Source organism: Mesocricetus auratus, unplaced genomic scaffold (genome assembly GCF_017639785.1).
Source record: "Mesocricetus auratus isolate SY011 unplaced genomic scaffold, BCM_Maur_2.0 Super-Scaffold_6730, whole genome shotgun sequence".
Lineage (NCBI taxonomy): Eukaryota > Metazoa > Chordata > Mammalia > Rodentia > Cricetidae > Mesocricetus > Mesocricetus auratus.
Genome location: NW_024429184.1, coordinates 9,856,859 through 9,884,108, shown reverse-complemented (window position 1 = coordinate 9,884,108; position 27,250 = coordinate 9,856,859). Strand labels below are relative to the sequence as shown.

The window sequence follows — 27,250 nt, the reverse complement described above, 5'->3', positions numbered from 1 at the left end:
GTTAGGTCAATGATAACCAAACAACAATCCATAGAACCACAGAAGTTAGGTGTAGAGTAAGGAAGTGGGGGGGTAGAGATATATCTTCTCCCTTAGACAGGGAAATAGAATAAATAGAAACTATTAAATGCATGGGGCATGGAACAGGAGGATCAAGGGCAAGGGGAGAGGGAAACAAGGGGAGAAACAACTAAACTTTAGGGTCATTTGAGAGGTAGTGTAGAAAGTAAATACAGTAGAAGCTTCTTAAAATATACACATATATGAAGGCGATCTCATTGAAATCAAATAATGGGAGAGACAGAGCTCCAGTTGGCCGTATCTTCTCATCAAATGAAGCTTCCAGGCTCAAGAAGGCCAAAGGTGACTCAAGGGTATTCCCAAACAACTCAGGCTGTTTCTAAGGCTACAGGCTGCTTTCCACAAAATGACAGCAAGGCCCCATTGCTGAAGACAACACCTACACAACTCATTGAAGATGGAGAAGTAGAGTTGGTGCCGGCATAGAGCCTTCACCCCTACATTCTAGCATCTTTGACACATGAAGATACACTACATGCTACCAAAAAAGAAACATAAACAATCCTGCCACAAGTCCTTGGATTGATAATGGTGTCCCACCTGCAAGACATGCAGTGTAATGGTGTCACAAAGCTTGTGGGAGTCACCAACAATGAATTAATTTAACTTAAGGCCCACAGCACAAGATAGAACCCATACATGACATTGCTTGGATAACCAAGAACTTTAGACTAGATAGCTCAGGGATCTAGGGTTAAATCGAACACTACTGCTCTAAAAAAAAAGGTAGCAATAAAATGATACCTAATGAAATTCTTCTATACTCATAGACCAGTCCCTGCTTTCCCGTAATCAGAGAAGCTTCCTCCCACAGCAAATGAGAACAAACACAGAGACCTGCAGCCACACTTAATGCAGAGTGAGAGACCTTGGAGCACTCAGCCCTTGAAGGGATGTCTCCATCAACTTCCTCCCCTTAGGTTCCGGGGAAACCCTGTGGAAGAGGAGGCAGAAAGACTGTAAGTGCCAGAGAGGATGGAGGACACCAAGCAAGCAAGGCTCTACAAATCAGTTTGATCAATGCACATGGGACTAAAGCAGCATGCTCAGGGCCTGCATAGGTCTGTACCACGCTCTCTGCTTATACGTTATGGCTTCTGCTTTAGTGTTTTTGTGTGATGTCTGTGTGCAAGCAAGTGGGTCTCTGTGTCTTGTACCTTCTCTTGGACTCTTTCTTTCCTGTTTCTTCGTTTTGTCCAATTCCAATGTGTCTTTCTTTATCATTGTATTTTATTATTATCCTTTAGAAGCCTATTTGTTTTATAATGAGAGACAGAAAGGGAGTGTATCCAGGTGGGAGGGGAGGTGGGGAGGAGCTTGGAGAAGTAGAGGGTGGAGAAACTATAATTAGGACATATTATCAATTTATTTTCAATAAAAGGCAGAAAAATTCAGCCTGTCTTCCTTCACAACATCAGAGAGTCTGGCAGTCATCCTTATGAATAACAGCTGGTTGCCAGCTGGGTGTTCATGCCTGCCGTACAAAGGTCAGGCTTTCTCCTGCTACTTAAAATTTCAGTCCTCCCTTCTGTATGATTTGGGACTATTTTTCACATTTTCATTATCTTCTTGGCCCCTAAAAGGCATCTGAATGTGAGATCTCTGCCCTGGGCCATTAGTTCTCCAACTTTATTGTGCATATACGAATCACCTGGGGGAATTTTATTTTAGAAACGCAGGTGTGAGGTCATTGCATAGCATTTAATAGAACTCATTGAGACAGAAAATCTATGTGTTAAAAATAACCACATGTGGTTTCATTTCAGCTGATTTCCAGACACATACGGTAAATCACTTTAGATGAGACTCTTAGAATAATGTGGGCCCAAAGGGTGATAGGCGGAATCACTTGTGTGCACAACCTCTTGTGAAGCTGTTTGTTTTATATATAGATTTTGAGGCATCAACCTCAGGCGTATGGTGTGTTGAGTATTGGAGTTAGGATTTGAAGTTATCTGGACTTTGTTAATACAGATTGTTAGCTCTCATGGAAGTGCCACATGTAGTGACAGAGAAGCGGCAAGCAGGATGGGAAGCTAGGAGTAGCGCTGGCTATTATAGGCCAGATTTGAACTCTTGTCTGATTTCTTTGAAAGCAGATGCAGGTCAAAATAGAGTGCTAGTGATGGTTATTTCTAGTAATTTTTCTTTCTTTTCCATTTGACTTTCTCTCATTTGGAGGTCAGGAACTGGTTGCATAAGGTGTTGAATTTGTCTTGACAGAGGGAATGAGGATTCAGGAGAGCACTGGCTAAAAGACATGAGAAACTACCATTTTCCTATTACTTATGGCCTATGGGAAATTTAAGAAATGACTTGGGGAAAGTGAAGACAGCATAAAAAGTGCATGTGGCAATACCAAAAGGTTCTCTATTCCCTCTGACATCAGTTTTTCCAAGACCATATTCCACTTTTGTTCTTATGGTTCACTATCCATTTCCAATGGTCTTGAACTCTGTCTACCACAGTGAGCAAGGAGCATCTTTTGTAATACAGTACATATTCATAGGTCCAGTTTGGGAGATGATAGTTTCCATGGCTACTGCATGAGGTTTTTGCACTAGAAGGGGGGTGGGCGCTGACTTAGTTAATTAATAGTCATGGAGCATGAGCCACAAACTTTATGAGGGTTCAGTACAGTGTTGGAGAGAGACACAAAACTCATGAATTGCTGCATTAGTATTCTGCATAAGGAAAATGAATTCATATGTCACACAGGAGTGAAAGTGACGCATTGTGATAAGGAGACGGTGGGTCGGGTCCCCTGCACACAGGAGGAGAGATGTGAAAAGCAGTTGAAAAACTGCACAAGAGTTTCAGTAGATGCATGGGGAGTGGCATGCCAACATCAAGAGAGTACTGGGTCATGCAGCACCGGGAGGAGTTGCGGGAGAACAAAGTAAGAGTTGATAGCAAGAAGAAAAGAGCAGAGAGTTGGGCAAGGAGGTGGTGCCAAAGGGTCTCCAGTTCGACCCTGGGCTGCTTAGAATCCATCCTATACGTTAGCATTTGATGGAATGTAGGTGGCTCATGGGATGGTTTCAGGTTGTTCAGGGACTTGACACTAAATAACACTTTATCACGGAGTGAGAAACTTAATCCCTTTTCAATTAGCATTTAACCCAGCTGTTTAGCCAAGGAGAAAGCCTCCATTTGGTGTCAGTACGTCTCACACTTCTCCAGCACCTGGAAATGTCCTTTTAAAAGGTAGCTCAAGTTCAGAGTAGGCAAGGATACATGGCTAGAATGAGTTTCTTTTCATTGTGTACCTGTTTGTAGTTAGTGTTCATTATGACAGGCGGTTAATCTCTTTCATTAATGCTATAAAACACTTCTTAAAAGTAAATGTGTTGAAAACACTAAGTTAACTAAATATATGTTATTACTAGATGCTGCAGAGAGAAACCAAAACCATGAAGGCAGTCCACTGTTGGGGAAGTCGTGTGCATTTGTCAATAAAGTACTGTCTGGCCAATAGGGAATCTAGATAGGAGGGACTAGGAGTCCAGGAGGATTCTGGGAAGGAGAAACACAGGAGAGAGTCAACATGTAACGCCATGGGGGTAGGAAGCCCGGAACTATTCTCCGGTAAGAAACATACTTAGATTAACAATTATGGGGAAATTACTTAAAGCAGAGCTAGCCAGTAAGAGACAAGCAAGGCCAACAGCTTCATAATTAATACAGCGTCTTGTGTGTTTATTTGGGGACTACAAATTGGCAGAGCCCCGGCAACTGGTGGGGATAAACCAAAGCTGCTAGCAAAGAAAAAGCTTCTCTTAACAGTCCACAAAAGTCAAAGGCTGGGCACACACTGCTGACAATTTAGAGGGAGCTGGGAAAGGATTGTAAGGAGGCTAGTAACCGGGACTTCTTTCTGCCAGCTGCTTGGATGGCAGGTAGTAGGGGGACAAGAGAGAAGGCAGAGAAGTTGGCTATGAGGTCACTAGAATTCTGTGGGCAGAGATGGGGACTGGCTCATGGTCTTTTGTGGTATTGCTGCTTTTACTACTTCATCAAAGGACATCTGAATGATTCCCTGAGCTGGACTCAGATGGGTTCAGAGGTAAATCATCAGGCAATTTTGAAACTTTGAAATGCAAAGGTATTTACATACCTCTTGCCCCGTGACAGTTAATGGTGGCCTTGTTTGAAGGTATGGGGTCTGGTCACTTCCCACTATGGAATACTGTGGAAAACTAATGAAGTTTTGATTGGAACTAATGACTTTTTGTGACAATAAACTAACTAACCAACTTAACCACTTGGCCTTCTCTCCAGCTCCCTAGATAGCTTAACTTGATGATTTGATTTTCCGAATGTCCGCCCTCCCAATCTATGTCTTGGCTGTCATCTGCCTATCATGTCTGCTCCCTAAACTCCAACAGCCCCGCCCCCAGGTCTAACGTGGGTGGAAGAGTGTTCTTATTTCCCTTTGAGATTGCAGGAGACTCTTGCTACATTTTCAAGGTCCTGTCAGGGAAGACGAAACCTGCATTCTCCTTCTTCCAGGACCCCCTACCCCTTTTTGACTAATGTTGACAACACAGAGAAAACACTCTGAGGGCTGGGGAGATGACTCAGTCAGTGGAGTGCTTGCTGTGTGATCATGAGGACCTGAGTTCGATCACCAGCATTCATGTAACAAAGCCAGATGTGGCAGCATACATCTACAACCCCATTGCTGGGGGTGGGGTGTAGAGCGTAGAAGGACAGAAGAATCTCTATGTCTTGCTGCCAGCCAGTCAAACTGGTGAGCTCAGTGAATTTGTCTCAAATAATAAGGTGGGGAATGACTGAGGAAGACACCAAAAACATCCATATGTAGGTGTACAAATGTGGGTCTGAGTATAAACACACACACACACACACACACACGGATACAGAAAGAGGAACAGAGACAGAGAGCCACTCAGGTCCATCACATGAGGGTGAAACAAGATTGGGATGCTCTTAGTGCCAAATGAATGCTGGTTGTTGATTGGTATGATTCTGGGTCTAGAGTGTTAAGCCACGTATCTGATTCTTCTGAGTCTCGAATAGAAAGCCTGTGTTACAGATGATGCTAAACAACTATGGGAACAGCACCGTTCCACTGTTTGATGGGTCAAGTAGGCTTTGGCAGCCTTGCCTGAGGTCTTAAAAGCCATGGATGATGTTGCTTCAACGGCAAAATCAATCTTGAATTGAGCATAATTCATTGACAGGTTATGATAGCTTGGGTGTATTGCTGTCTTTCCATATAGATATATAATACAGATGAGTTTTTTTACATGGATTGATTAAAAATTATATACACACTGTAATTCCTAGAGATTGTGTGGTTTCCGAGTACCTATTTCTCAACAGAATGACAGAGTTTTTCATGCAAGTTGTTGGAAGGCCCTGGGGACCAGCTCTGTAAATTTGTGGATAACTACAGACTTGCTTTCCTTCAGATGTAGGACAGATGTGTCAGAATCTTTGCATGTCAGCAGGGAAGGAATTCCCTTGTAACTGTGAGTACTCTTGAAACAGGTATACTTGAATACATTCTCTTATGGGCTTTGTGCCCTACCCTGATTGCGTGAAATACTCAAGTATGGGCTAATTGTTTTAAATGTATGTGTTTCATCCCACTGGAGTGTTGGAACATGAAGAAAGAAGGACTATTGCATCACAAGATGTTTCTTTTAAGCAGAGACATTGCATGAAGCTCAGCTCACTGAGCTACATAAGTGCTGAGTGAATGGGTGGATGGATGAATGAACGTTGCTTTAGGAAGGTTTATCTAGCAGGTGCAGCATGGGCTGCTGGAAGGAACCTGGGGGTTTAAGGACTGTTTAAGAATGTCAGTAAGAGCTGAAAATAAGGAAGGAAGGGGATATAGAAAATACATAGCGACGAAGGTAACGGAATTCGGTGTGAAGATATGAATATCCATATAGATGAGGGTGAACGGCTTAGGGAACTGGTAAGTCTTTTGAGCATAAGGGGAGAAACGGAACTACATTTGAGATTCTAGTCAGAGGCTCCTGTGGCCGCAGTGTATGGTGCATCAGATGTGGCCCATGCTTCAGTGTCTACAGCTCCTTGTTTGGATTGTATCCATGTGTAGATAGTGCTGTGGGTGGTTCAAGAGGGAGTCCAGCTATTCTTCCCTTCAAACTGCTGTGCCCACGCCTGCTTCGGGGTCTCTGTGCCTTTAGCTGAGTCGAATTGTCGTGCATTTCCATCAGACATTGTGTGGTTTACTCCCTACTTCAATCTCTCTTCCGGCATCACTCTGCAGACAGGCCTCACTTGATCAACTGTAGCAACCCTAATTCCTTTACACTGCTCTGCTTTTCTTCAGTGTATTTGTCTTTACTCCAGTCACACATCCTGTAATTATCTGGTTGTGTGATTTATTTCCCGTCTCCCCAGCTAGCATGTGACTTCTCAGACTGCAGGGAGCGCTGCTTCACTGCTGGCTTGGAAGGCTTATAGTGAGCTTCTCATTTATGAATATGGCCACTGCTGAGTGGACTAGGAAGCGGAGCTGCACCGTAACTTGGGATGGAGAGTACCACTGTGTGTGGAGTGAGACGCCAGGAGGGGCTGGAGAACTTGGACTGAGAGATGCAAGAAATGTAGTTAGGTGATTTGCTAGAGCTGTCAGGTGGCACAGACTCCAGATTTTCATGTGTTGAGAGCCACCATCGTGTCCATCTTACAGCAAGTAGAGGACAAAGCTGGTATCCAGAGAGGAGGTGGAGCGGATGGGAGAGAAAGCCAAGGAGCAGGGGCTCCAGAGCAGGCCAAAGGAGTTTGCACTCCACAGTACTCTATTGTGGCAGCCTGGCCACACCTCTGTGCTTTTGTCCCTTGCTCTTGGCAGCACTGCTCAGAAGAACACGCTCTGAAAACAGGGTTATTCTTTGTCAGCTGTCCAATACGGCGGCCACCGCCCCTCTGTGCCCTCTGGTTGCTTGAGAAGTGGTTTGTGTGCTTGAACAATCTGTGCCAAAATGCATATCATTTTGATTAATTACAGCGTGGCAGTGCTTGTTATTATGAAGGATCAAAGACAGAAGCATAGTCAATAAACAGTGGAGGAATAACAGGAAAAGAGGGGAAAAATCATAAGTATGTCATAGAACTGGAGCAGGGATTATCCCAGAGCGTCAGGAATATAAAGTATTCTACTGCAACACAAATGTGAAGGAAGACTGATTTTTTAAAAATCCCATGAATTGCAGTTATCTATTATTATTTTAATGGAAAATGAGTTTAAACAACAGGAGTGAGGTAAACTAATCATGAAATAAGCCAATCAAAGAAAATATTAATGACATGGGAAGGTGTTTTCAGTATATGGAAAAGCAAAAAGGGATATTCATAACACAGCTTGATCTCTGTTTATCAATTCATACACTTGTCTGCATTTTTGGTAGATTTTCATTTTATAGTTGACATTTTAACTCTCAGAAATATCTGCAAGGATATTGTCTTAGTTGGGAGAAACGAATATGGGAAACGAATGGCATAGTCCAGCCAAAATGTGGCTGCAGAACCAAAGCTGTAGACAAATACCATCACTGAAGAGTTACCAGTGCACATTTTAAAAGTTCGCAAGAGTCTTCTTATTTCTCTCCCAAGCCCCATGGACAGACAGTGGAAATATCCTATTTCATGCTTTCTAGCTGCTATGTCAATACACTGGTAGAGTAACAGAGGTCTCTGCATCTTCTAAGTATAAAGTGGGGGGGGCGTTTCCCCTTTGATGCACTCTTCACAGTCCAAAGACAAGAAACCAAACATCAGCTGGGCATGCTTTGCTGCCTTGCGAGGTTGGAGTCAGGATGCTTGTGTTTACAGCCATGTTTTATAGAACACTAGATGGTGCTCTATACCTGGCACCAGGTGAAGACAGGTATGAATTTATCATTTCCCTTTAGGGACATTAAAGCATTTCTTATTTTTTGTTGTTGTGAGCCTACCATTTAGCATCTGGGTCGTCTCTCCTGACTTGAAGGTTTTCCTTATGCGTGAAACCCGATGTGTGATGACATCTAACCCTTTGTATAGCACCAGCACGTTAGCCTTCCTGTATATGAGTGTCAGAGCAGGCTTGCTCTCATTAACCCACAGTTCTCAGGAGCAAGTGATTCAATGCAATCCCTTGTGATTGGAACAGAGTGTTCTACAAATGAATCAGGCTATGATTCTACTTAATACAAACAACCCAAAATTTGTGTTTCTCGGGGGCTGGAGAGCTGACTCAGCATTTAAGAGCTCTTCCTACTCTTGCAGAGAGAACAAGTAGTCTATTCCTAACACCGGCATGGCAGCTCACAACTTTCTGTAGCTACAGTCCCAAGGAATTTAATGGCCCCTTTCCTGACTTCAGCAGGTACCAGGGAAACACACGCACACATACATACATACTGTCAAGACAGCAATATACATAAAATAATATGATAATTTTAAAAACCTGTTCATGGCAACAAATGCGATTTTTAGTCTTGATTGTATCAATCCAGCTTCTGCCTAACTTCTAATCGGGGCCTTTGATACAAAACAACACAGAAACAAAATCCAAACCCACAAAACCAGAGGGTTGTATATACCTTGTACAGCCACCCGAATGCTTGGTGCGACAATACTGTTAAGAACATCCAGCTCATAACCACCCCTGACCGAGAAGATGGCACTGACAGTTCATTTCTAAGTCGTTCCTGGTGAGAACACAGGGATATACAAGGAGAGCTGTGGAAACGCAGAGGTGGAGGTATTGATTGGCATTGTGCAGATTCAGCCACTTAACAACAGTCCTGAAAACACAATAGATCTCAAATACCCAGGAAAATCTCACCTTTCTTATATAGAAATTCTGCCAACTCATAATGACAAAGTCTCAGAAACCATATAGTCTAAATTTTTTGTGTGTGTGGGGAGAAACCCAGCATTCCTTTATCCCTTTCTTTGATGCCTATCTCAGTTTGTAATGATATGAGGTAGGACATTCTTTACCAGAGAAAAGCAAAATGCATAGAAATACCCTGATGTGAGGTTCAGAGGGGTGGCAAAACTTTACTAGTCTGGGTGCAAAAGTTGACAATGTGTGTAAAGATGAGTTTTTACAAACAATGACTTGTGCAAGATCTAGCAACCATACCTTTCTCCTCTGGGATATCTATAGCCTGAGACTGCTTGCACATAGAGACCTTCTACCAGGATGAGCTAACTCTTCCCCCTGTGTGCATGTAATAAACAAGCTGAGATTCCTTGGTTGTTCCTTGTGGTACTCTGCTTCTTCAGAGTGAATACATACTACCTGACCCCAACTTTTCCACCTATATGTGTATTTGTCTGTTCTCTCATCCCCTTGATGATAAACTGGGGTACCACTAGTAGAGTGGACCTACATAGGGGGCTGTGTACATGCATTGCTTTTGAAATAATAAAAGACCCCCAAAGTTGTGTAATCCAGTCTTGATATGTTCAGTTTAAACTAGAACAAAAGGAATTCACTTCATGTGAAGCTGTGGAGATGCTCTGTGGGTAAAGCCCTTGAGAGGCAATCATGAGGACGTGAGTTCACATTCCCAGAGCTACTGCACATCTGTGACCCCACTGCTCTTTTGGCAAGATGGAAAGTGGAACCAGGGGCTTTCCAGACATCCTGACTAACATACACAGCAGTAAAAAGCAAAGAGATTATGTTTCACAAAGTGTGAAAGGCAAGGGCTGACACACATGGTTGTCTTCTGACCTTTACTCATGTGCTGTGACAACACGTGTCTGTACTTCACACACACACACACAGAGAGAGAGAGAGAGAGAGAGAGAGAGAGAGAGAGAGAGAGAGAGAGAGAGAAGAGAGAAGAGAGAAGAGAGAAGAGAAGAGAGGCCGCAATGAACACTCCTTGTCTGTGAGCCTTTGCAAACAGTACACTATTATTATTCCTTAGACTCTGAACTGACACAAGCCATAGTCATATTGGTGAAGCCTTTAGGAAAAAGCAGAAAGTTCTGGACTTTCAGGCCATATTAAAGCAAACTTTATCTCCTTTTAACAAAACCCCGAAAACATCAGTCGTCAGTTGACTCCCTGTTGCTGGTGAGCAGAATCACAATGTTTTGCGAGACAAGAGCATCTGCCAAACACATACATGGAGCTAGAAGGTGCCTTCCTATAGTGAGGAAGGCCAGGCCATTCATTTCTATCCCTTCTTTGCCTCCATTTTGTGTAAGTTTGGGTAGACACATGGGTTAATCTTTTGATGTAGCTATAACAAAATGCCAGAAACTTAATGGTTTAAGAGAACACCTCAGGCCTTTATTAACCATGACCAGCAGTCTTAATGTGTTTCACAGTGTTGAGCTGTGTTCCGGGAAGCATCCACAGTACAAGCAGCTGTATAAAGAAGACTCTGTTCCCTTCCCTTTGCAGTATTCCCTGGCATCTGACTCTTTTCCTCTTTTCTTCAGTGTCTTATTTCCCTTCCAGAAAGTCATTGCATTACCACAATCTGACTTCTTCTTGCTCCATTGTCACCTAGAACCTCGGGACTATACTGAGTTCATGTGACTATACTAATATAACCTCTCCACTTCATACTACTTAGTCACATCTTTGCAGGTTCTGAGAGTTTGGCCAGGAACATCTTTGAGAGACCATTATTTAGCCTGTCAGATAATAATAACTGAACTCTTTCATAGACACACAAGGCTTATCATCCATCTCTACACCCTTCTTTATTAGCCTAGATGCGAGCTGGTAGATGATGTTGTAAGAATATTTAGTCATTGAATGGATTCAAGGAGGAAAAGCAGGGAGAAGAGGAGGAACAGGAGCATGAGGAGAAAGAGGAGAGAGAGCGAGATTGAGAGCGACAGAGATATTGAGAGAGAGAGAAAGAGAGAGAGACAGAGAGAAAGAGAGAGAAAGAGTGTGAGAGAGAGCACCACTGGCCATCATTGGAAAGAAAATGGTGGGGGTAGGAGAAGAATTGGAGGAAAAGAAATGGGAATAGTTTTGATCAAATCATGTTATATTGACATGCAAATATTTATTAAAATACACTTAAAAAGAAATGTTCCACAAATCCCAAGTTCAATCACACATTCAACCAAATCTTTTTCTGAGCATTGACACATGTCCTGATGAAGTCAGAGTCATTTCTCTGTGGAACCAAACCCTGCTACTGTGTGGACATATATAATTTTTATTTTGTTTGGTTGGTTTGGTTTTTCTTTCTTTTTTCTTTGGCTTTGGTTTTTCAAGACAGGGTTTCTCCATGTGTAGTCCTGGCTGTCCTGGAACTCACTCTGTAGACCAGGCTAACCTTGAACTCACAAAGATCCACCTGCCTCTGCCTCCCCAGTGCTGGGATTAAAGGTGTGTGCCACCAATGCCCTGCTGAGAGTCATTTCCCTTCTATGTCCCCTGTGTTTTGTTCCTCAGTCTCCTGTGAGAAGCCAGGGTAGCAGATAAGGACAGACTTGAGAGTTCTTCACTAGAAACATCACAGTGTGACTTTTAACCATTGTAACTGCTCTGGAAATCCAACCACCCTGGAGCCATATCAAGAAGCAACGATCTGCAACTAAACCTGCAACTGACTACCTCTACAGTGCACCTTAATTGTTGGTGTGGTTTAGGAGACCACAGCTCTTGGTAGGATTTCAAAGAAGCAGGTTTCTTTATTCTTAATTCTCTGTCTTGGTTCAAAAAAGCAGGAAGTCCTAAGCTTAGTTACACACTTGCTGAAAGTTTATGAAGAAGTAGTTTGCTGAAAAAAAAATCAGGTATATCAATAAGCGCAATCATCATCATCGTCATCAGCATCAAAAGCAGCAGCACTCTCATCACTGTCAGCATCATCAACAGCAGCACCACTCTTACCGTTGTTATCAACAGTATCATTGTCATCATCATCGTCAGCGTCAACAGCAGTATCACTCTTACCATTGTTATCATCAACAGCATCATTGTCATCAACAACATCATCATCATCATCAACCACAGGAGCAGTAGCAGCTTCACCACCATCAGAACATCCTGTACTCTAGGTACTGCTTTTTGCATCCATGATGTAGCACTCACAATAAACTTTTGAAATGATCACAATTTATGATTCAGTAAATGGAAGCATGGGGAGATCAGGCAGGTTTCCCAAATAATATGTCCAGGAAGTTGCCAGGCTATGATTCAAATATAGCTATGTATTTTTTGTCTCTTTTTCTCTCATCAAACTCATAGCAATTCTCCTGCCTCAGCTGCCCAGTGCTGCGATTATAGGTATGAGTCATCATGATCAATGGCAGTCTCTTATTTATTGCATTACATTGTCTCTATATGTTATTATTTTTCTTGTTACGTTATCAAACAGGAATATTTGCCTTTTATGCTTCATAAAGCACGTGTGAGGATAAAAGAAAGATTTTTGATGAATGTAAACATACTCTGGGATTTATTTTCCCTTTAACTCTTCCCTTGAAGTATTGAGAAGCTCGAATGCTTGCACTCTTTGAAAATCATGGCCTCTTATTACATTAGTAAAAAGTGTGTGTGTGTGTGTGTGTGTGTACACATACATTCATTCATTCATACATACATACACACACATACATATGTCATTTGTGCATGTGGGAGCTATTGCTCTTAAAATTTTTAAGAATGTTTTTATTTTTTGACATTTTTGCATTTAACATTTTTTGAGACTATAACACACTTACATAATTTTCTCCTTCCCTTTCCTCCCTCGAAACCCTTCATATACTCCTTGCTGTTCTCTTTCAAAATCATGGCCTTTTTCTTCATTAGTCATTGTTACAATACATATATAAAAACGCACACACAAATATATATTCTAATCAAGTAAATATAGCCTGCTCAATCTGCATAAGGTTATTTGTAACTCTGTTTTAAGGAATGAAACTTTGGCATTGGAAAGCCATTGGCACATTCTTGCCTATGTAAGACGATTTTTCTGGCTTTCAGTGCTTCTTAACCCAGTGCCTGAGAATGCTCGGCCACACTACCTATTGGGAATTCCTTAGATGTGTATAGAGTTGTGAGTGTGGCTAAGGCTTCCTGGGATTTCCTATGTCTACTTTAGCATGTCTATTGTTGTTCTTGCTCAGTTCACATTTAGGTAGGCAGCCATGTTCGTGAGGCATCATGCATGTAGCTTCTGACATATGTAGGCAGCAAGACCCCACAGCAAAGTCCCTATTTCTGCTTCTTACAATCTTCCCACGTCCTATTAAACAATGATCCCTGTGCCTTATGTGTGGGAGTTGCTTTGTAGATGCACATGGTGGGACTCAGCTGCACAGCTCTGTTTATTTTGTTTGCTCAAGATGTTTGAGCATTTCATATATGAGTACACTGTATTTACTTCTTTTGTACCCCAACCATATCCACATACATATTATATGTGAAATATATTATATCACGCTCAGTCCAACTAGTGTTGCTGTTATTTACATGTGACTAGAGTTGACCCCTTATGCTATTAACATTTTTATAACTGAAATTTCAGGCCACTTTTTTTTCAGAAAAGTGTCCTATTTTATGGATACTTTCGTAGGATTTTTTTCCTACTTCTCTATGTCAGTAAGTATATTCTCATTTTGTATGACTGCACAGCATCCCATGTCATGATTCTACTAAATTTTCAAAGTTGAAAATATCATGCCTAACATGTTTTGAACAATCAAAGCTGGGATTAAACAAACCTCTGCTGTTTACCCTTGTCCCCTAGATGTTACTACACTCATCACAACAGTTTCTGGTTTGTTCTATTGGAGGCTAAAAAACATGCTAAATGCAGAGGGAGTCATTCAGTTCTCCTTCTTGAGGAATTCTCACTTCCTAGAACACAGCTATACCCACTTCTTTGTACATTCATACATTGTTCTCTACCTTACAGGACTCAAGAGGATAATATCACCATACTCATGATGAAGCCTTGAAAAGCACAGGCACTGTTAAGACATGTGATGAAACAGTTCGTAGATTAATGTTTCAGAAAGTAAAAAGGGTGTAAAATTCAATCTGACTGACAAGGAGGAGCTATTACACTTTGCTCTAAGCCCTAGAACCCTCATCTCCAGCACAAACCAACCTTGTCAAATCACAGAAGGTATTCCTTCTGCTGTCACACCTAGGTCAGTTACTCCCTCAATGCAAGATGTCCAACACATCTGTTTCCTCAATGCAGGAGGTCCAACACACCTGCTTCCTCAGTGCAGGAGGTCCAACACACTGCTCCCTCAATGAGAGAGGTTCAACACACCTTCTCCAACAATGCAGAAGGCCCAACACACCTGCTCCCTCAGCACAGGAGACCTAATATAACCTGACAAGCTCTCTTCAAGGTCCAAGGGCTCTGCATACAGAGAAAACAACAAACCAAAGCCAAACAAAGCAACAACAACAGAAGATGAGAGAAGTTGAAGCAAAGTTTGCCTTTCCTCTGCTAAATCTCTATGCTCCCGTCTTTAAAGAGGGGGTCAGAAGGACAGTCGGGCATCTTTAAGACTTCCATCAATTCATGCATGTATTCAAAAACCAATGCAGTACATGTTATGTAATATTATTTTCCTTGCTGAGTTTTCAGACCATATTTTTTTGTGCTGTACTTTTCTCTCTGTGTGACAGTAGTTAGAATAGGCAGGAGGAAAGACAAGAGGAATTCTCATCTCTATATGGAGTGTTGCTGCTAAAATGAGCAGTATCATGCTGTGAGAACCCTGCACAGTTACTTGGGGAAATGACACTCAGTATAGCTGTTTTGCAAATTGTTATCAGTCCATTAAGAAATGAGGAATCTGTGCCAGCTTGAACAAACACACTGAGTCCTACATCAAGAAACATTTTCTGTAAAAAATAAAAACACTGAATAAGTCAAGTTGCACACAACATGAAGATGGAGCACACCCTGTGTCCATAGATTCTTGAGTGAAAAATATGCCCAAAACAGAACAGCAAAAACAACTTGTAATGGATGTGATGGACCCAGGTGTCTCTATAGTCTTGTACATTTCATATTGTAGTTTCTATGGCAGTGCCTAGAGTTCTTTTAGGTGTGGCATAAGTAAGATTTGGCATAGAAACAGATGTGTTGTTCCCAAGCAGGTGTGCTCGCTACTTGTTAACCAAATTCTTAAAAAATGAGAAGGTGAGTGGAGAGAAATATGGCACTCTTTTAACTGATGAAGTAGGCAGATTAAGACATTTTTATTCTTTTCTTGAAGCATTGTCTCACTATGTAGCCTAGGTTAGCTTTGAACCCATGCTCCTTCCTCACCTTTCTAAGTAAGAGAGTCACCTGTGTTGGCCACGGCTCCCAGCAGAAGGTTTACTGCTCCTTCTCAGCTCATTGACCAACTCTTTTCTGGTAGTTATCTGGCTAACACAATAGATTTAGTAATAGTACTTTCCATTTTCTCATTTTTTGTTTATGAAGCAAATCAGAAAGCTAAGAAACACTTTTGATTGAAGAGAATAGATGCTCAGAGATAGAGTGACTTGCCAAGGATTACAATGGCCAAAAGTAGACAGAGGTGGATCAGAGATCTTTTGACCGTTATTCCTTAGCTTTTGCCTACTTTTTCTAAAGTGGTAGGGATTTGACTGAAGCATTTACGAAACAAACCCAATAGCACAAACATGCATAGTCCCTTCTGCAACACCAGAGGTACAGAGCACTAAAGCATCTAGTCGTTGAAATTAGTATTCCGCTGTAAGTTGAATTATAAATTATGTCCAAGATACAAAGTCACATAATACTAGGGCCAAATATATTCTCAATAGACTATCTGATGTTGGTGTAAACACAAAGAAAAGTGAGACACACTAATTCCTCAATGAATGATCACTGTTACTCTCTTCTACACTATGTATTTAGAGAAAAAATGATAGGATTAAGAAAACAATTTATCAAATTAATAAAAATCCTCCAAATTAATCCCAGGCCTCTGATTTTGATGAAGAACCTGAAAAAGATCACTACTAGAGAAAAATTCTGTATCACTTGACATTTAATGTGAAATCACTTATCAAGTTGGCAATAATGAGGTGCTGCTAGCCGTCATTTGTTACAAACCACAGAAAAAGTGCTTTCCTGTGGGTGTGAGGCAATCGAGTGCTGTGCTTCAATAGAGCAGTGGTTCTCACCCTCCCTAATGGTACAACCCTTCAATACAGTTCCTCATGCTGTGGTGACCCTCAACCATAAAATTATTTGCATTGTTACTTCATAACTATAATTTTGTTACTGTTACATATTATAACATAAACAATTTCGAAGATAGAGGTTTGCCAAAGGTCATGGCCCACAGTGTGAGAACCACTGCCATAGATCAAGTCAAAGAAAACCAACACAACTTAGAGCTGGCCTTTTAAAAGTTAGTGCCTTTTCCTTGCCTTCCTAAGGCACTTGTTATACAGTAGAGTCACGTTCTGTACTTGATGCCATGCAAAAATACTGTTGTATTAGCCAAAACCTTTAAAAGTGGCCTTAAATCTTTAGCTTAGTATTGCCAGAGAAAATGGATCATCTAATGTACCAACATGTACATAGAAATAAACATAATAGTTAGAAATATGGCTCATGAGACAAACCGAAGATTGATTCACTTAACTAGAATTGGAAATTTTAGGGTATGGAGAGAACATTTCATCAATACAGTGCTTGCCTTGCACACATGAGGGCTTGAGTTTGATTCCCAGAACTACTGTTTTGAAAAGCCAGGTATGGTGGGATAGGAAGGTGAAGGTAGGCAGATAGGTGGTTCTCTAGGAATTGCCAGTCAGCCAGACTTGACTATTAGGTGAGGTCCAGGCCAGTGAGAGCTTTGGATCAAACATTTAGTTGAAAAGAGGGAGGATGGATTATATGAGCAAGCAGGGGGGGCGGGGAGGAGGCACATTTAGGATCATGATGGGGAAACCCACAGAGTCAGCTGACCATAGCTCATGGGATCTCATGGCCTCTGGATAGTCAGCTGGGGACCCTTCCCCTGGTGGTAAGACCAAGAGCTATCCCTGGTGCATGAAATGGCTTTTCGGAGCCCATTCCCTATGGTGGGATGCCTTACTCAGTCTTGATGCAGCAGGGAGGGGCTTGGTTCTGCCATAACTTTATGTGTGGGGCTTTGTTGACTCCCCATGGGAGGCCTTGCCCTTTCTGGGGAGTGGATGGGCAGATGGTTTAGAGCAGGAGGAAAGGAGGCAGAACTATGTTTGGTATGGAAAACTATTAGAAATTTAAAATAAAATATAAAACACATGTATCTACACATGTATGCATGTAGTGCATGGGTGTATTTAATGTGTATGGGTGTTTGTACATGTACACATGCATACACACACACTTGAACATAGTCAGGCATTGAAGCTAATGTACTTGTATCTTGTATCTAAGCCAATTATATTTCTTCCTTAGCTATGACTAATATAAACTAATGTGGTGTTTAACAACATATATATGCAAAGAATGTGCCCTTGTCACAACATAGAAAATGGATTTGTTTTCTGAAGAAACTACACAAAATCCCTAGAAGAAAAGGTACTAAGGGAAAGGAAGAGAAAGAGACCAAACTCATGAATTCACTGTGGCTTAAACGTGAATGGAATTTGGTCCATGGCAGCATCATTACTTGAAAGTTATAGCAATGTAATTCAGGACAAACTGATCCTCTAAATAAAATGGGTCCACCTCAGGCAGGAGTTCAAATATGGTGGTGAAGAAGTAATATTCTGGGTGCAACTGTACTTTGACCCATTCCATGTTGTATTAATCTTTAATTACATGGTGATAATAAGCATGTATTTTCCAAAGTGAACAGTTGAGTCACTATTGGTGGGTCTGTCCTTGAAGGAAATTAGTCCATTCTTAGTCCATTGATGGCCAATGCTCTCTACTTATGTTTTATTTTGTTTTAATATTTTTTGTTAAAATTTCAACATTTATTTTTTATGTATTTAATATATATAGATGTTTTGCTTGTGTGTTTGTCTGTATATCACACACATGTTTGGTACCTACAGAAGCCAGAAGAGGGCATCAGATCCCCTGAGATTGGAGTTGTAGATGGTTGTGAGCCTCCAGGTGGATGCTGGGAGCTAAACCTGGATCCTCCATAAGAGCAACTAGTGGTCCTAACCACTCAGCAACCTGCCCAGCCCTGCGCTTATGTTTTTAATTAAATGCTGAAAGAAAACTTGCGTTTTGACCATCTCATTGGTATCGTCTTCCATTCAAGAACCATGGTATGGTATTTTAAAAACCATCACTCAGTAAATAAAACCTTCTTGTGTGTGGGGGGGGTATGAGTGTCCAAGGGACACTGAGGGGACCCTGTTGCTGTTCCTGCTTTCACTGAAAGCAGTTTGGGATTGTTCGGCTCCAGGAAACACTTTTGCTTTCCTTGGCTGTGTGGGTAAGTCTACTTTCTTTTAGTATCCTATATTCAGACATCAGATAACCAACAAATGAGGTCATTGTCCGGTAGGCTTCAAAGACAATGCCTAAATTAAGCTGGTTTTATTTAATGTGTAAAATGACTTTGACACTTTTTTATATCTAGAAGGTCTTTTAAAAATATTACATCAGTATATTAGAGAAAGGCCCACTTTCCAGGAGAAGCCAGAGGAAGAGCAGCTATTAATTTTGCTGAAAGCAAAACTGTGCTCACATCCCAACACTGCACATTACAGTGACTTGGCACTGAGCAGGGAATTTTAAGTGTAAAATATTGTAGAAGAACATACTAATATACTGACATACTAGAAGTAAGGTATGCCAAGTCAGATATGTGTGAATTTAAAATGCGTGAGGGGAGATAGAAGGAAAATGCTCCGCAGGACAAGCCAGGTCTGAGTCATGCAGTGATCTTTACCTTTCCAGATGTGTACCATGAAAACAGCATGAGGACAATGACTTAAGACACAGAAGTCAATGCACACGGCTGAGCATTTGCTTTATAGGCAGGTTGTAAGTGCATCCCTGGAGGACTTCATTCTCAGTGTGACCTTAAACCTTGGAAGCTCTCTGGACACTGCTTCGTGTTCCTTTTCTCTCTCCCCTCCCATCTCCTTTCTGTGTGCTGTGTGTTACATGAATCCACTCTGGAACACAGCTTCCCTTCCAACCAAGGGAACTCTAATTTGGAGAGAAATTTCTCGCTATTTAAGAGTCCTGCCAAACAATCTGCAAATGGGAAGGAGTTTGGTGACTGTGACTGTTGCTGGCAACTTCTGAAGGATTAGGTAACAGGGAAGCAGTGATGAGCAGCCTGTGTGCTGGTTCCTGCATCTCATTAGGTCTGCTTCTGCATATGTTTTAATAATGGTGTGGCCACTGGCAATGCTGCACCCCTGTTTCCTTTGCCTTCTCATCTGCTGCTTGAGCCATTCAGATTCAGGTAACAGAAATATTTCAGATAACAGTTAATTAGCCTGCATCCTGCAGATCAAATCTCTAGAGCTCACCATTAAATGGAAATTGCCTGGGTAACTTGCCGAAAGGGGTTTGTTCTTGTCCTTCCTAACATTTAAAATCCAAGATTTATTTTCTTTTCTAACAAAAATAAATGTATTACCTGAATATTTTAGACATAGATTCTATCAAACTTTTCACTGGCGCATTCCCTTACTCACTTCAGCCTTTATCTCTATACATGGACCAAAAATTCGAGGGAGATTAGAAGTATCTTGCTAACCAAAGGACAGAGCGAAAATGATGCTGACTTACAAATCGGCCAATGTCGAGACTCTTACTAGCCCAATGTTCACCGAATCCCAGAACTTTCCTCAGTCTCTCAGTCTTTAAAATGGGACCATTTTCATTCTTTGGCCTCACAAACATCTTCTAGAAGGTGGCACAAGTTGGTATGACAGCAGTCTACAAAACGCCAAGCCTCTGTTGTCTTATAGACCTGTCTTCTTCTTGGCTATCCAACCTCCTCATTGTTACTCATCAGCACTTAAGTCCACCAACATTTCTTTGTTAAAAATGTTTAGATTTTTTCCAAATCCATAAAAAACTAAACCCCTATTTGTTTGTTTGTTCTTAAATAAAGAGAGCAGAAGTGGCCTCAACACAGCAATCACGTGTCCGGTCTCTGAGCCCATATCACACAAGGAAGACAGGAACAAAGAATCCACAGACGAATCTCCGGGTCCTATGCGCTCAATGATTCCAGTGGTTCCCAATATCGAGACTGCCAGCCTCTGCCCTTGGCCCATGGCTTCTGAACTAGTTGCACTTCTCAGTTTAGGAAAAGGAAGTCAAAGGGATGTGCTTTTTCTCAAGCCACAAAGCCCTGGCACGCCTCTGAGGGAGTCGAAAAGAGCAGCAGCTGCTGTTTTTGTGACAGGCTTTCTGGCTTCCCCATGGGAGTTTAAAGACAGCGGCGAGTCTGGGCCCCACCTCCATCCCTTATTTCAGTCTGGAACCCTGGGTCGCTGTCCAAGGTTCTGAAGCCCAAGTTTCAGGTGTCTGGAATCCATTAGGTTTCTCTCTCAGCTTGTCAAAACAAGACCGCCCCCCCCACCCGCGCGCGTGTTATCTCCACATTCTCCCCTCGATCCACCACCCCTCTAACTTCGCATTTTATTTCCGTCTGCGTTTAAAATGTCTTACTACTGTTTCGACTGAAGTCCTCCAACCTGCCACCTAGGGACATAGGCCAAGCCCCAAAGGCTATGGAAGTTAAAAAGCCCCGTGCTTCACCCACACTCTTCCTCCCCCTCGCCCCACTCTGGTCCCGTCTCCCGGCAGCGCACATCACTCTACGCGCCAGACACTTCTCACCTGACTCTCCCGCGGAAACTCGTGGTGCACTATGCTCAGCACAGGGATGTGCAGGACAGAGCTGACCAAGTCTAGCTCCATCATCTCACCCTGGCTCTGGGGGAAGGCCAGCAGCGCCGAAACCCCTTGTACCACTACGGTGTGGCACACGCTCTGCAGGAAGGAGAAAGGGTCACTGCTCCACGGCGAGCTTGGGGAAGAGAAGGGCATAAGTGGCAGATCGCCCAGGCCCGCCTCTATGGCCATCACTACTTCCAAAGACAGGTTGTAGGGTAGTAACCCTTCCACACGGTTCAGGTTGTCCACGGCGAACAGCAGGGCATCCCGGGGCCACAGGGTCTCGGCCCCGGCGCCCTCCCCGAGCTTCCGGGAGCCAGGCGGACCCCGGCCATGCAGGGCGCTCCCCAAACGGCGTGCGCCCTGCGAGGGCGCCGGTGGCCGCCACGTCCCCGACTCCGGCTCATCCCTCTGGGCACCCGCCCTGCCTCCGCCGTCCTGAGCGCGGTTGGCTGAGCGTGGGGCCGTGGTCCAGGGCTGCAAGTGCACCGCGCCCACCCTCACCGCGTGTCCGATGCGCTTGAGGATCTGGCAGGGTTGCGGGTGCGAGGAGGAGCTGGGCACCCCGGCCAGCACTAGTGCGCAGGGCGGCGGCAGCAGCAGACAGACCCTGCTCAGCAGCCACCACAAACTCAGTCTCCTCATTACTGAGACCCGCAGGGAGAAAGCGCGCCCCCTCCTGCGCCCGGCTCTCCCCTCCGCCGCCGCCGGAGGTCTCGGCCGCCTGAGGTCTCCGCCTCCAAGTCCGGAGCGCAGCTTCCCTGGACACAGTGAAGCGGTCGCCGGAGCCGAACTGGTCCCTGGGCATTCCAAGTTGCAGCTTAGCGGACGCCGGGCTGTGTCGGATGCGGTCCCTGGGCTCCTCCGCCTATCATCCTCCTTAAGCGCGGCAGGCCGGCTGGCCAGCGCGGGTCACCCGCGGCTCGGGCTCCGGATCCCTGCCCACCCCATCTGCAGGGCTCCTGGGGAGCAGCGTCTGGCCCCGCGAGAAGCCGCCCGGCTTGCAAGGGGGCGGCAGTGAGAGAGAAGCCGTGCTCCCACTTGACTGGCTTCTTTTCTCTTGCTGTTCACTTCAGGCGACACCTCCTTATTTACTGGGGTGGCAGAGGAGAGGGCGTTCACGCTCGAGGTACAGTAAAGCAGCAGCTGAACCTATTTCTCTTCCCAGCCGGCCACCCCACCGCGGGCTCCCCGAGCGCCTGCTTCATTTTCCCTCTTCCTTCTCTCTACTTCCTCTCTTCCTTTCTCTGCCGGGCTTTTCGCCCAGGCGCCACCTCCGCGGCTTCCTCGGAGGAGCGACACAACTGGCCAGGAAGGGTGGTTCTGGTAGGAGCGCCAAAGTTCTCCCCGCCTCAGCCGGCGCCTCCCCACAGCCTAGCCCTGACGCCAGCCTGTCGCTTGGCTGCGCTAAATGCCCACTGATGGTGAGATTCTCCTGCCGCACAGTCCCGCGCCCCTGCAAAGTCCTCGCCCCTCAAACGCTGGAGTTGGCAGTTGGCACAATTCCCTGTGGCGGATGGCCACAAAGACTGAGTGAGCCCTGGAGAATTCTGAATTCACAGTCTCTCCTGAGAGATCTGAAACCCAATGGGTCACAGGGACCTGTTTAAAGACGCTGTTACTTTAAGAAGCTTCTCTTGGCGACACCACTCTTTTTTTTTTTTCCTTCCTAGTCCAGGGTATTAGAACAAGAATTATTTACACATCTGATTTCGTCTTGCTTCTTTGGCAGAGGAACCTTTGCGTTTTTAAGGGGGTCTTTTTGTTGTTGTTGTTCTCGGGATAAAAAAAATAAAGTGAATTCAAAGCAGTTCAAGTAATCAAAGTCAGGGCCAGAGAGACGACCCAGGCCAAGCCTGACTATTGGAGTTCGATTCCCAGGCTCGGCTCCGCATGGTGAAAGGAAAGAACCGAATCAGCGAGTTGTCTTCCAACCTGCGCTCATATGACATGGCAAGCTCCACCTGCTCACACCCATCCAGGACACAAGATAAATAAGATGTAATAAAAATAATTTCAGGTTCACCAGCCATCCCTGGTATAGACCAACAGTATCCAGGTAGTAGTTTCTATTTCATTCATTCAGCAATACAGAGGTCAGCAAGAGAGCTTATTATTTAAACTTCCTCTCCATCGAGTAAACTGACATTACAGGACAATGAAAGGGTTACAGGAAGGCTTGTGGAGGCTTCACAAATAGCAAGTTGACTTTATATTACAAGATCATTTACAAGGAGGGTGGGAGAGTTAACTAGGTGACAAACAGCATCGATGATAACAGATGATAACAATTCTCAGTCCAATGCTACCTCTAAAGAAGCATGACCTTGGCAATTTATTTGACCTGCCCTTGCCCAGTTGTTTGAATCTGCTAAATTATTACGAAACATGCACCAAAGTTTTTAGCTCTAGAAACTTGTTTGGATTCTTGAGCCAAAGTTTCTGTCATGTATTAAACTTGGGGATGATCAAGCTCTAGACAAATTTTAAAAATCCGGGGAAGCTTGGGATGTGAAAGCTGTTTCCCTCAGCACAAAGTAAATGTTGCAAGACATAGACATAGTTGCTACAGGGAAAGAGGCTCCCCTAGTTGGGAAATAAAATCACAGTAGTGGCTAAATCAGGAGAGGAAGCTCCTGGCCCTCCTTGAGGCCTGTCAGCAATCTCCCTTTGTTCCAGAGGAACCCAGCGTTTGAGACATGAGGCACAGTGTAGAATGTACAGTCTGTGCAGGTCAGACAGATGAGGCTCCCATCTGCGCAGTTAAGAGATGGACTTGTCTGTTCTGGAGTACAGGTGCACTGAAGACTATCGCCCCATGTGGCTCAGAAGCAGCAATCCCTAGGACGTGGCATTGCAGGTGCACGCGGATGGACGGATTCCTAAAAGAGTAGGAGTTGACACGGAGTAGCCTGGCTTGATTATGAGATGTTTGGGTGGATTCTCTTCTGGCATCAGGCCAGGTGGTACAAGTGCACCATGACCTTGAGAGTTTCACTAGCCTGGTTATTTGAAGAGGAGCAAATGCCTGAGGTTAGTCTGTCTGGAGTTCCTGGCTGAGCTACGGGAAAAGCTGTAGATACTGAGATCTTCCTTTTGCCTTTCCCTCTGTGTGTTTCCTGGTCCTTTCAGTTAGTCATTTTCGTGTGCATGTGCGTGTGCACGTGTATATGTATGTCTGCATGCATGTGTACCTGTGTCCGTGTCCGTGTGTGTGTGTGTGTGTGTGTGTGTGTGTGTGTGTGTGTCTGCGAGTGCGTGTGCCTAGCTGTCCCCCAGGAGCAGTCTAGATTGTCTTTGGAACATGGTCTGCCACTTAGACCTGGAACTTAAAGATTAGGCTAGGTTGAATGGCCGTTGAGATTCCTGGTATTCTCCTGTCATCCTTTCCTAGTGTTGGTACGAAAGGTGCAAGCCACCATGCCATGCCTGACTTTTTAAAAAAAGTAGATTCAACTGAGGTCCTTATGTTTGAGTGACAAGTACTTTACTGACAAGCTTTCTCCCTAGGCTCTGTGCTATTCTTTCTCCCTGTCTTCCTTTTGCCACCTGGTTCTCTCCTCTCCCCACTGCCCAGCATCTCCGACTTTATTCTCTCATTTCTTATCTCTTTCCTTTCATAGCACATGGAATGTAGGCAAACATGGAAACCAGGAATTCAGAGATGAGTCAGTTGCAATAATGCACCTGAGAGACAACATTCTTGCCAAGTCTAGCACTCTTATCTGGCTTATATGATCATTCCCCTTATAACATCTGGGGAATTAACTTTAAAAAATACCAAGTTATTGGCAAAGTCATCACTCTCTGAGGGGCAGTGTAGTTTCAGCACTGGAGGCTCATCTTAGCTGCAGTGTTGGTAGCAAGTCAGGTCTCAAATTTGGCTGGCCCAGAGAAGGCAGAGCTTTGTTTATTCTCTTATTCAGAATGAGAACTACTGATCTAAGGACCCATGTCAGAAGTTAAACAAACAAAACAAATCCAAATGCTCAGTTTCAAATGCGCGTATCTGTGCTTTCTGGTGCCTGTAATGGCTGTACCGAAAGCTGCAGCATTCTGGATTGAACCCAGGAAAGGTTCCAGTGAAGTACGCTCCGGAGATTCAGAGTTGGGTCTCTACTCAGCCACCCAAAGCTAGAGTTTCTTCCTGTCCACTCTGGTTGTGGTGACAGCTCTTGACAGCACACAAACTCCTGCAAGCCTCAAGCTCCATGGGAATGGAAGGTTTATTGGCACATTGTAATGGTTTCTTAAACTGTTCTTTCCTTACCCGCTTATGCGCTGAAAAATTTCAAGGTGTCTGTTCCATACCTAGTTTTGGTGGTGATGGTATTGTTTTAAATAAATGGCATTTGCCTTAAATGACGTGTCCTCAATTATAGGCCTGCCTTTTCTAATGGGGCTGGAGTAGTTGAATACTAATAATAATGAGTCTGGAATATCTGGAGCCAAACGATGCAAGGGAGAGAGGGCTTTGTCAAGTCAGGGCAGAGAGGCGGTAAGGGCATGGACCATGGTGAAGCTCATCCTCTTCTGAATAGGCTGAAAGACAAGAGTTGAGGTCAGGTCAGATGAGGCATTTGCACGTGAGAGAGAAAATCTCTTGCTGCATCATTAATGCTAAAGAATGAGGAATCTAATGAGAAATACTGCTCAAGTCATCATACTGTGAGGGGTAGTGTGGCTTCAGCATCCTAAGTTCATCCTGGCTGTATCATTGTCAACAAGAACAACCTCAACCTACTATCTGGATGTAAACCCGTGCCTACTCAACGCCACTGCATAGTTCCTACTGCCTTCTTCCACACCAGCCTCTCCATTGCCAAACACTATATTCTATTTACAGGCCTCTTTCATAATAAAACCAGCAAACAAGTAGATACTGTAGAGAATAGGATCGTAGAATTTTAGGAGAAACTGAATCCAGAAAAAAAAACTCATATCAATTTAGAAAAACAGACCCAGAGAATTCATCACTCAAGATCTTATTTTCCCAATTAGAAAAAAAAAACCTATATAATACCTTGAACCATTAGTATCTTGTACCATTGTCCTAATCTTGACAACAATGATTCTTATTTCAAATGTAAATAACTTTCTTGACTATGGGACTATCTCCCAACCATACATTAACATAATTATATCACAGTTATTATAAACTTAATATCTTATCAGGAATGTGGTGATGGAAAGAGAAGGCACAGAGTTTATCATACATTTAAGGGAATTTTGGATAGGGGAGAAGTTAAGAGAGAGTTCCAGAAAATTTCAACAATTGTGAAATTATCATTATTTTAGAGGATTTTAGTTTGAGTAAATTCTACATGCCTAAAATATTCCATAGATGATCAAAGTAGGATCTTGCTAAAGGAGTTTTGAGCAGCCTGAGGGACTGGAAATAGAAGAAAAAGAGAATTAGACCCTAAGGTAAAGAAAAGGAAGCAAATATAATTCATCTCGTACAGTTGAAAAGTTGTGTCTAGGCATTACCCTTGTGCTGCAGACCATGGAGGAAAATGTCTTCTTGGAAACACATGATCATCTATTCACAGGAAGCCAAAGTCAGATTGTTTCCTACCTGTGTATCAGGAGGGACCGGCAATGCTTTGGCTGTGAGTGAGGATGTTTTAGCTGTCAGGGGAGTATGTTATGGCTTGTTAAAAGAGGGTGGCCTTTTCAACACACACAAGGATTATTAGCTGAGTGTTTGGAATTTCCTGTTGCTTTCCTAAACCCCACTACAGGGAACTCAAGTGGAGCTTTGGGAGGCTAATATCGCAGCCTCTCTTGATCTCTCTCTTTCATAATCATCATTCCAATTCAGTCCTTATCCAAGTGACTTATGGAATAAAACTTGACCCATCACACACTGGAGGATTCTTAGAGGACTTTCCCATGCCTGGTTTGTAGCACAAGCTTTATAAATTGTGGCCAAAATGTCAACATTTTGTCAGCTTTTCTTCACTTCATGAGTCTCATGCTTTACCCCTGTGAAACATTTCAAGTAAGAAAAAATTATTTCCTTTCATTAGAAAGAGACTTAGGGAAGACTTTTGGAAAATGACAAAAAATTATGAAATCTTTGTAGTTTTAGAGGTTTTTAAAAATCTTGAGTTACATGCCTGCTGAGTGTTTCACATAGATGATGTCCACATTCAATGAACACATCATTACTCTTATCATCTATATGCTGAAATGGACTCATTTGTTGAGTGTTGCTTGCAAACCCAGACTAGAGTCTCCTGTTTCTAATTCCATGTTCACTACATTTCCACTTTCAAAATGAGTGGAAACATGACGGTGAGGTCTGGCTAAGG

The 27,250-nt window shown here is 43.3% G+C and overlaps 1 protein-coding gene and 1 long non-coding RNA gene across 2 annotated transcripts in view; one reads left to right on the top strand and one right to left on the bottom strand.

Moving 5' to 3' along the window:
* Positions 1 to 22,384, bottom strand: part of Grin3a (glutamate ionotropic receptor NMDA type subunit 3A) — a 187,214-nt gene extending 164,830 nt beyond the window's left edge. Inside the window, exon 1 of the mRNA XM_005078708.4 lies at positions 20,877 to 22,384. Within this exon, the coding sequence (XP_005078765.1) occupies positions 20,877 to 21,578 (702 nt within the window). The 5' untranslated portion in view covers positions 21,579 to 22,384. The remainder of the gene's footprint in view (positions 1 to 20,876) is intronic.
* On the top strand, positions 3,631 to 18,282 carry LOC110342572. Its single transcript, XR_002384687.2, has 3 exons — positions 3,631 to 3,669; positions 11,513 to 12,120; positions 13,986 to 18,282. It is a non-coding gene; the product is annotated as an uncharacterized LOC110342572 (long non-coding RNA).
* Positions 22,385 to 27,250: the final 4,866 nt, after the last annotated feature.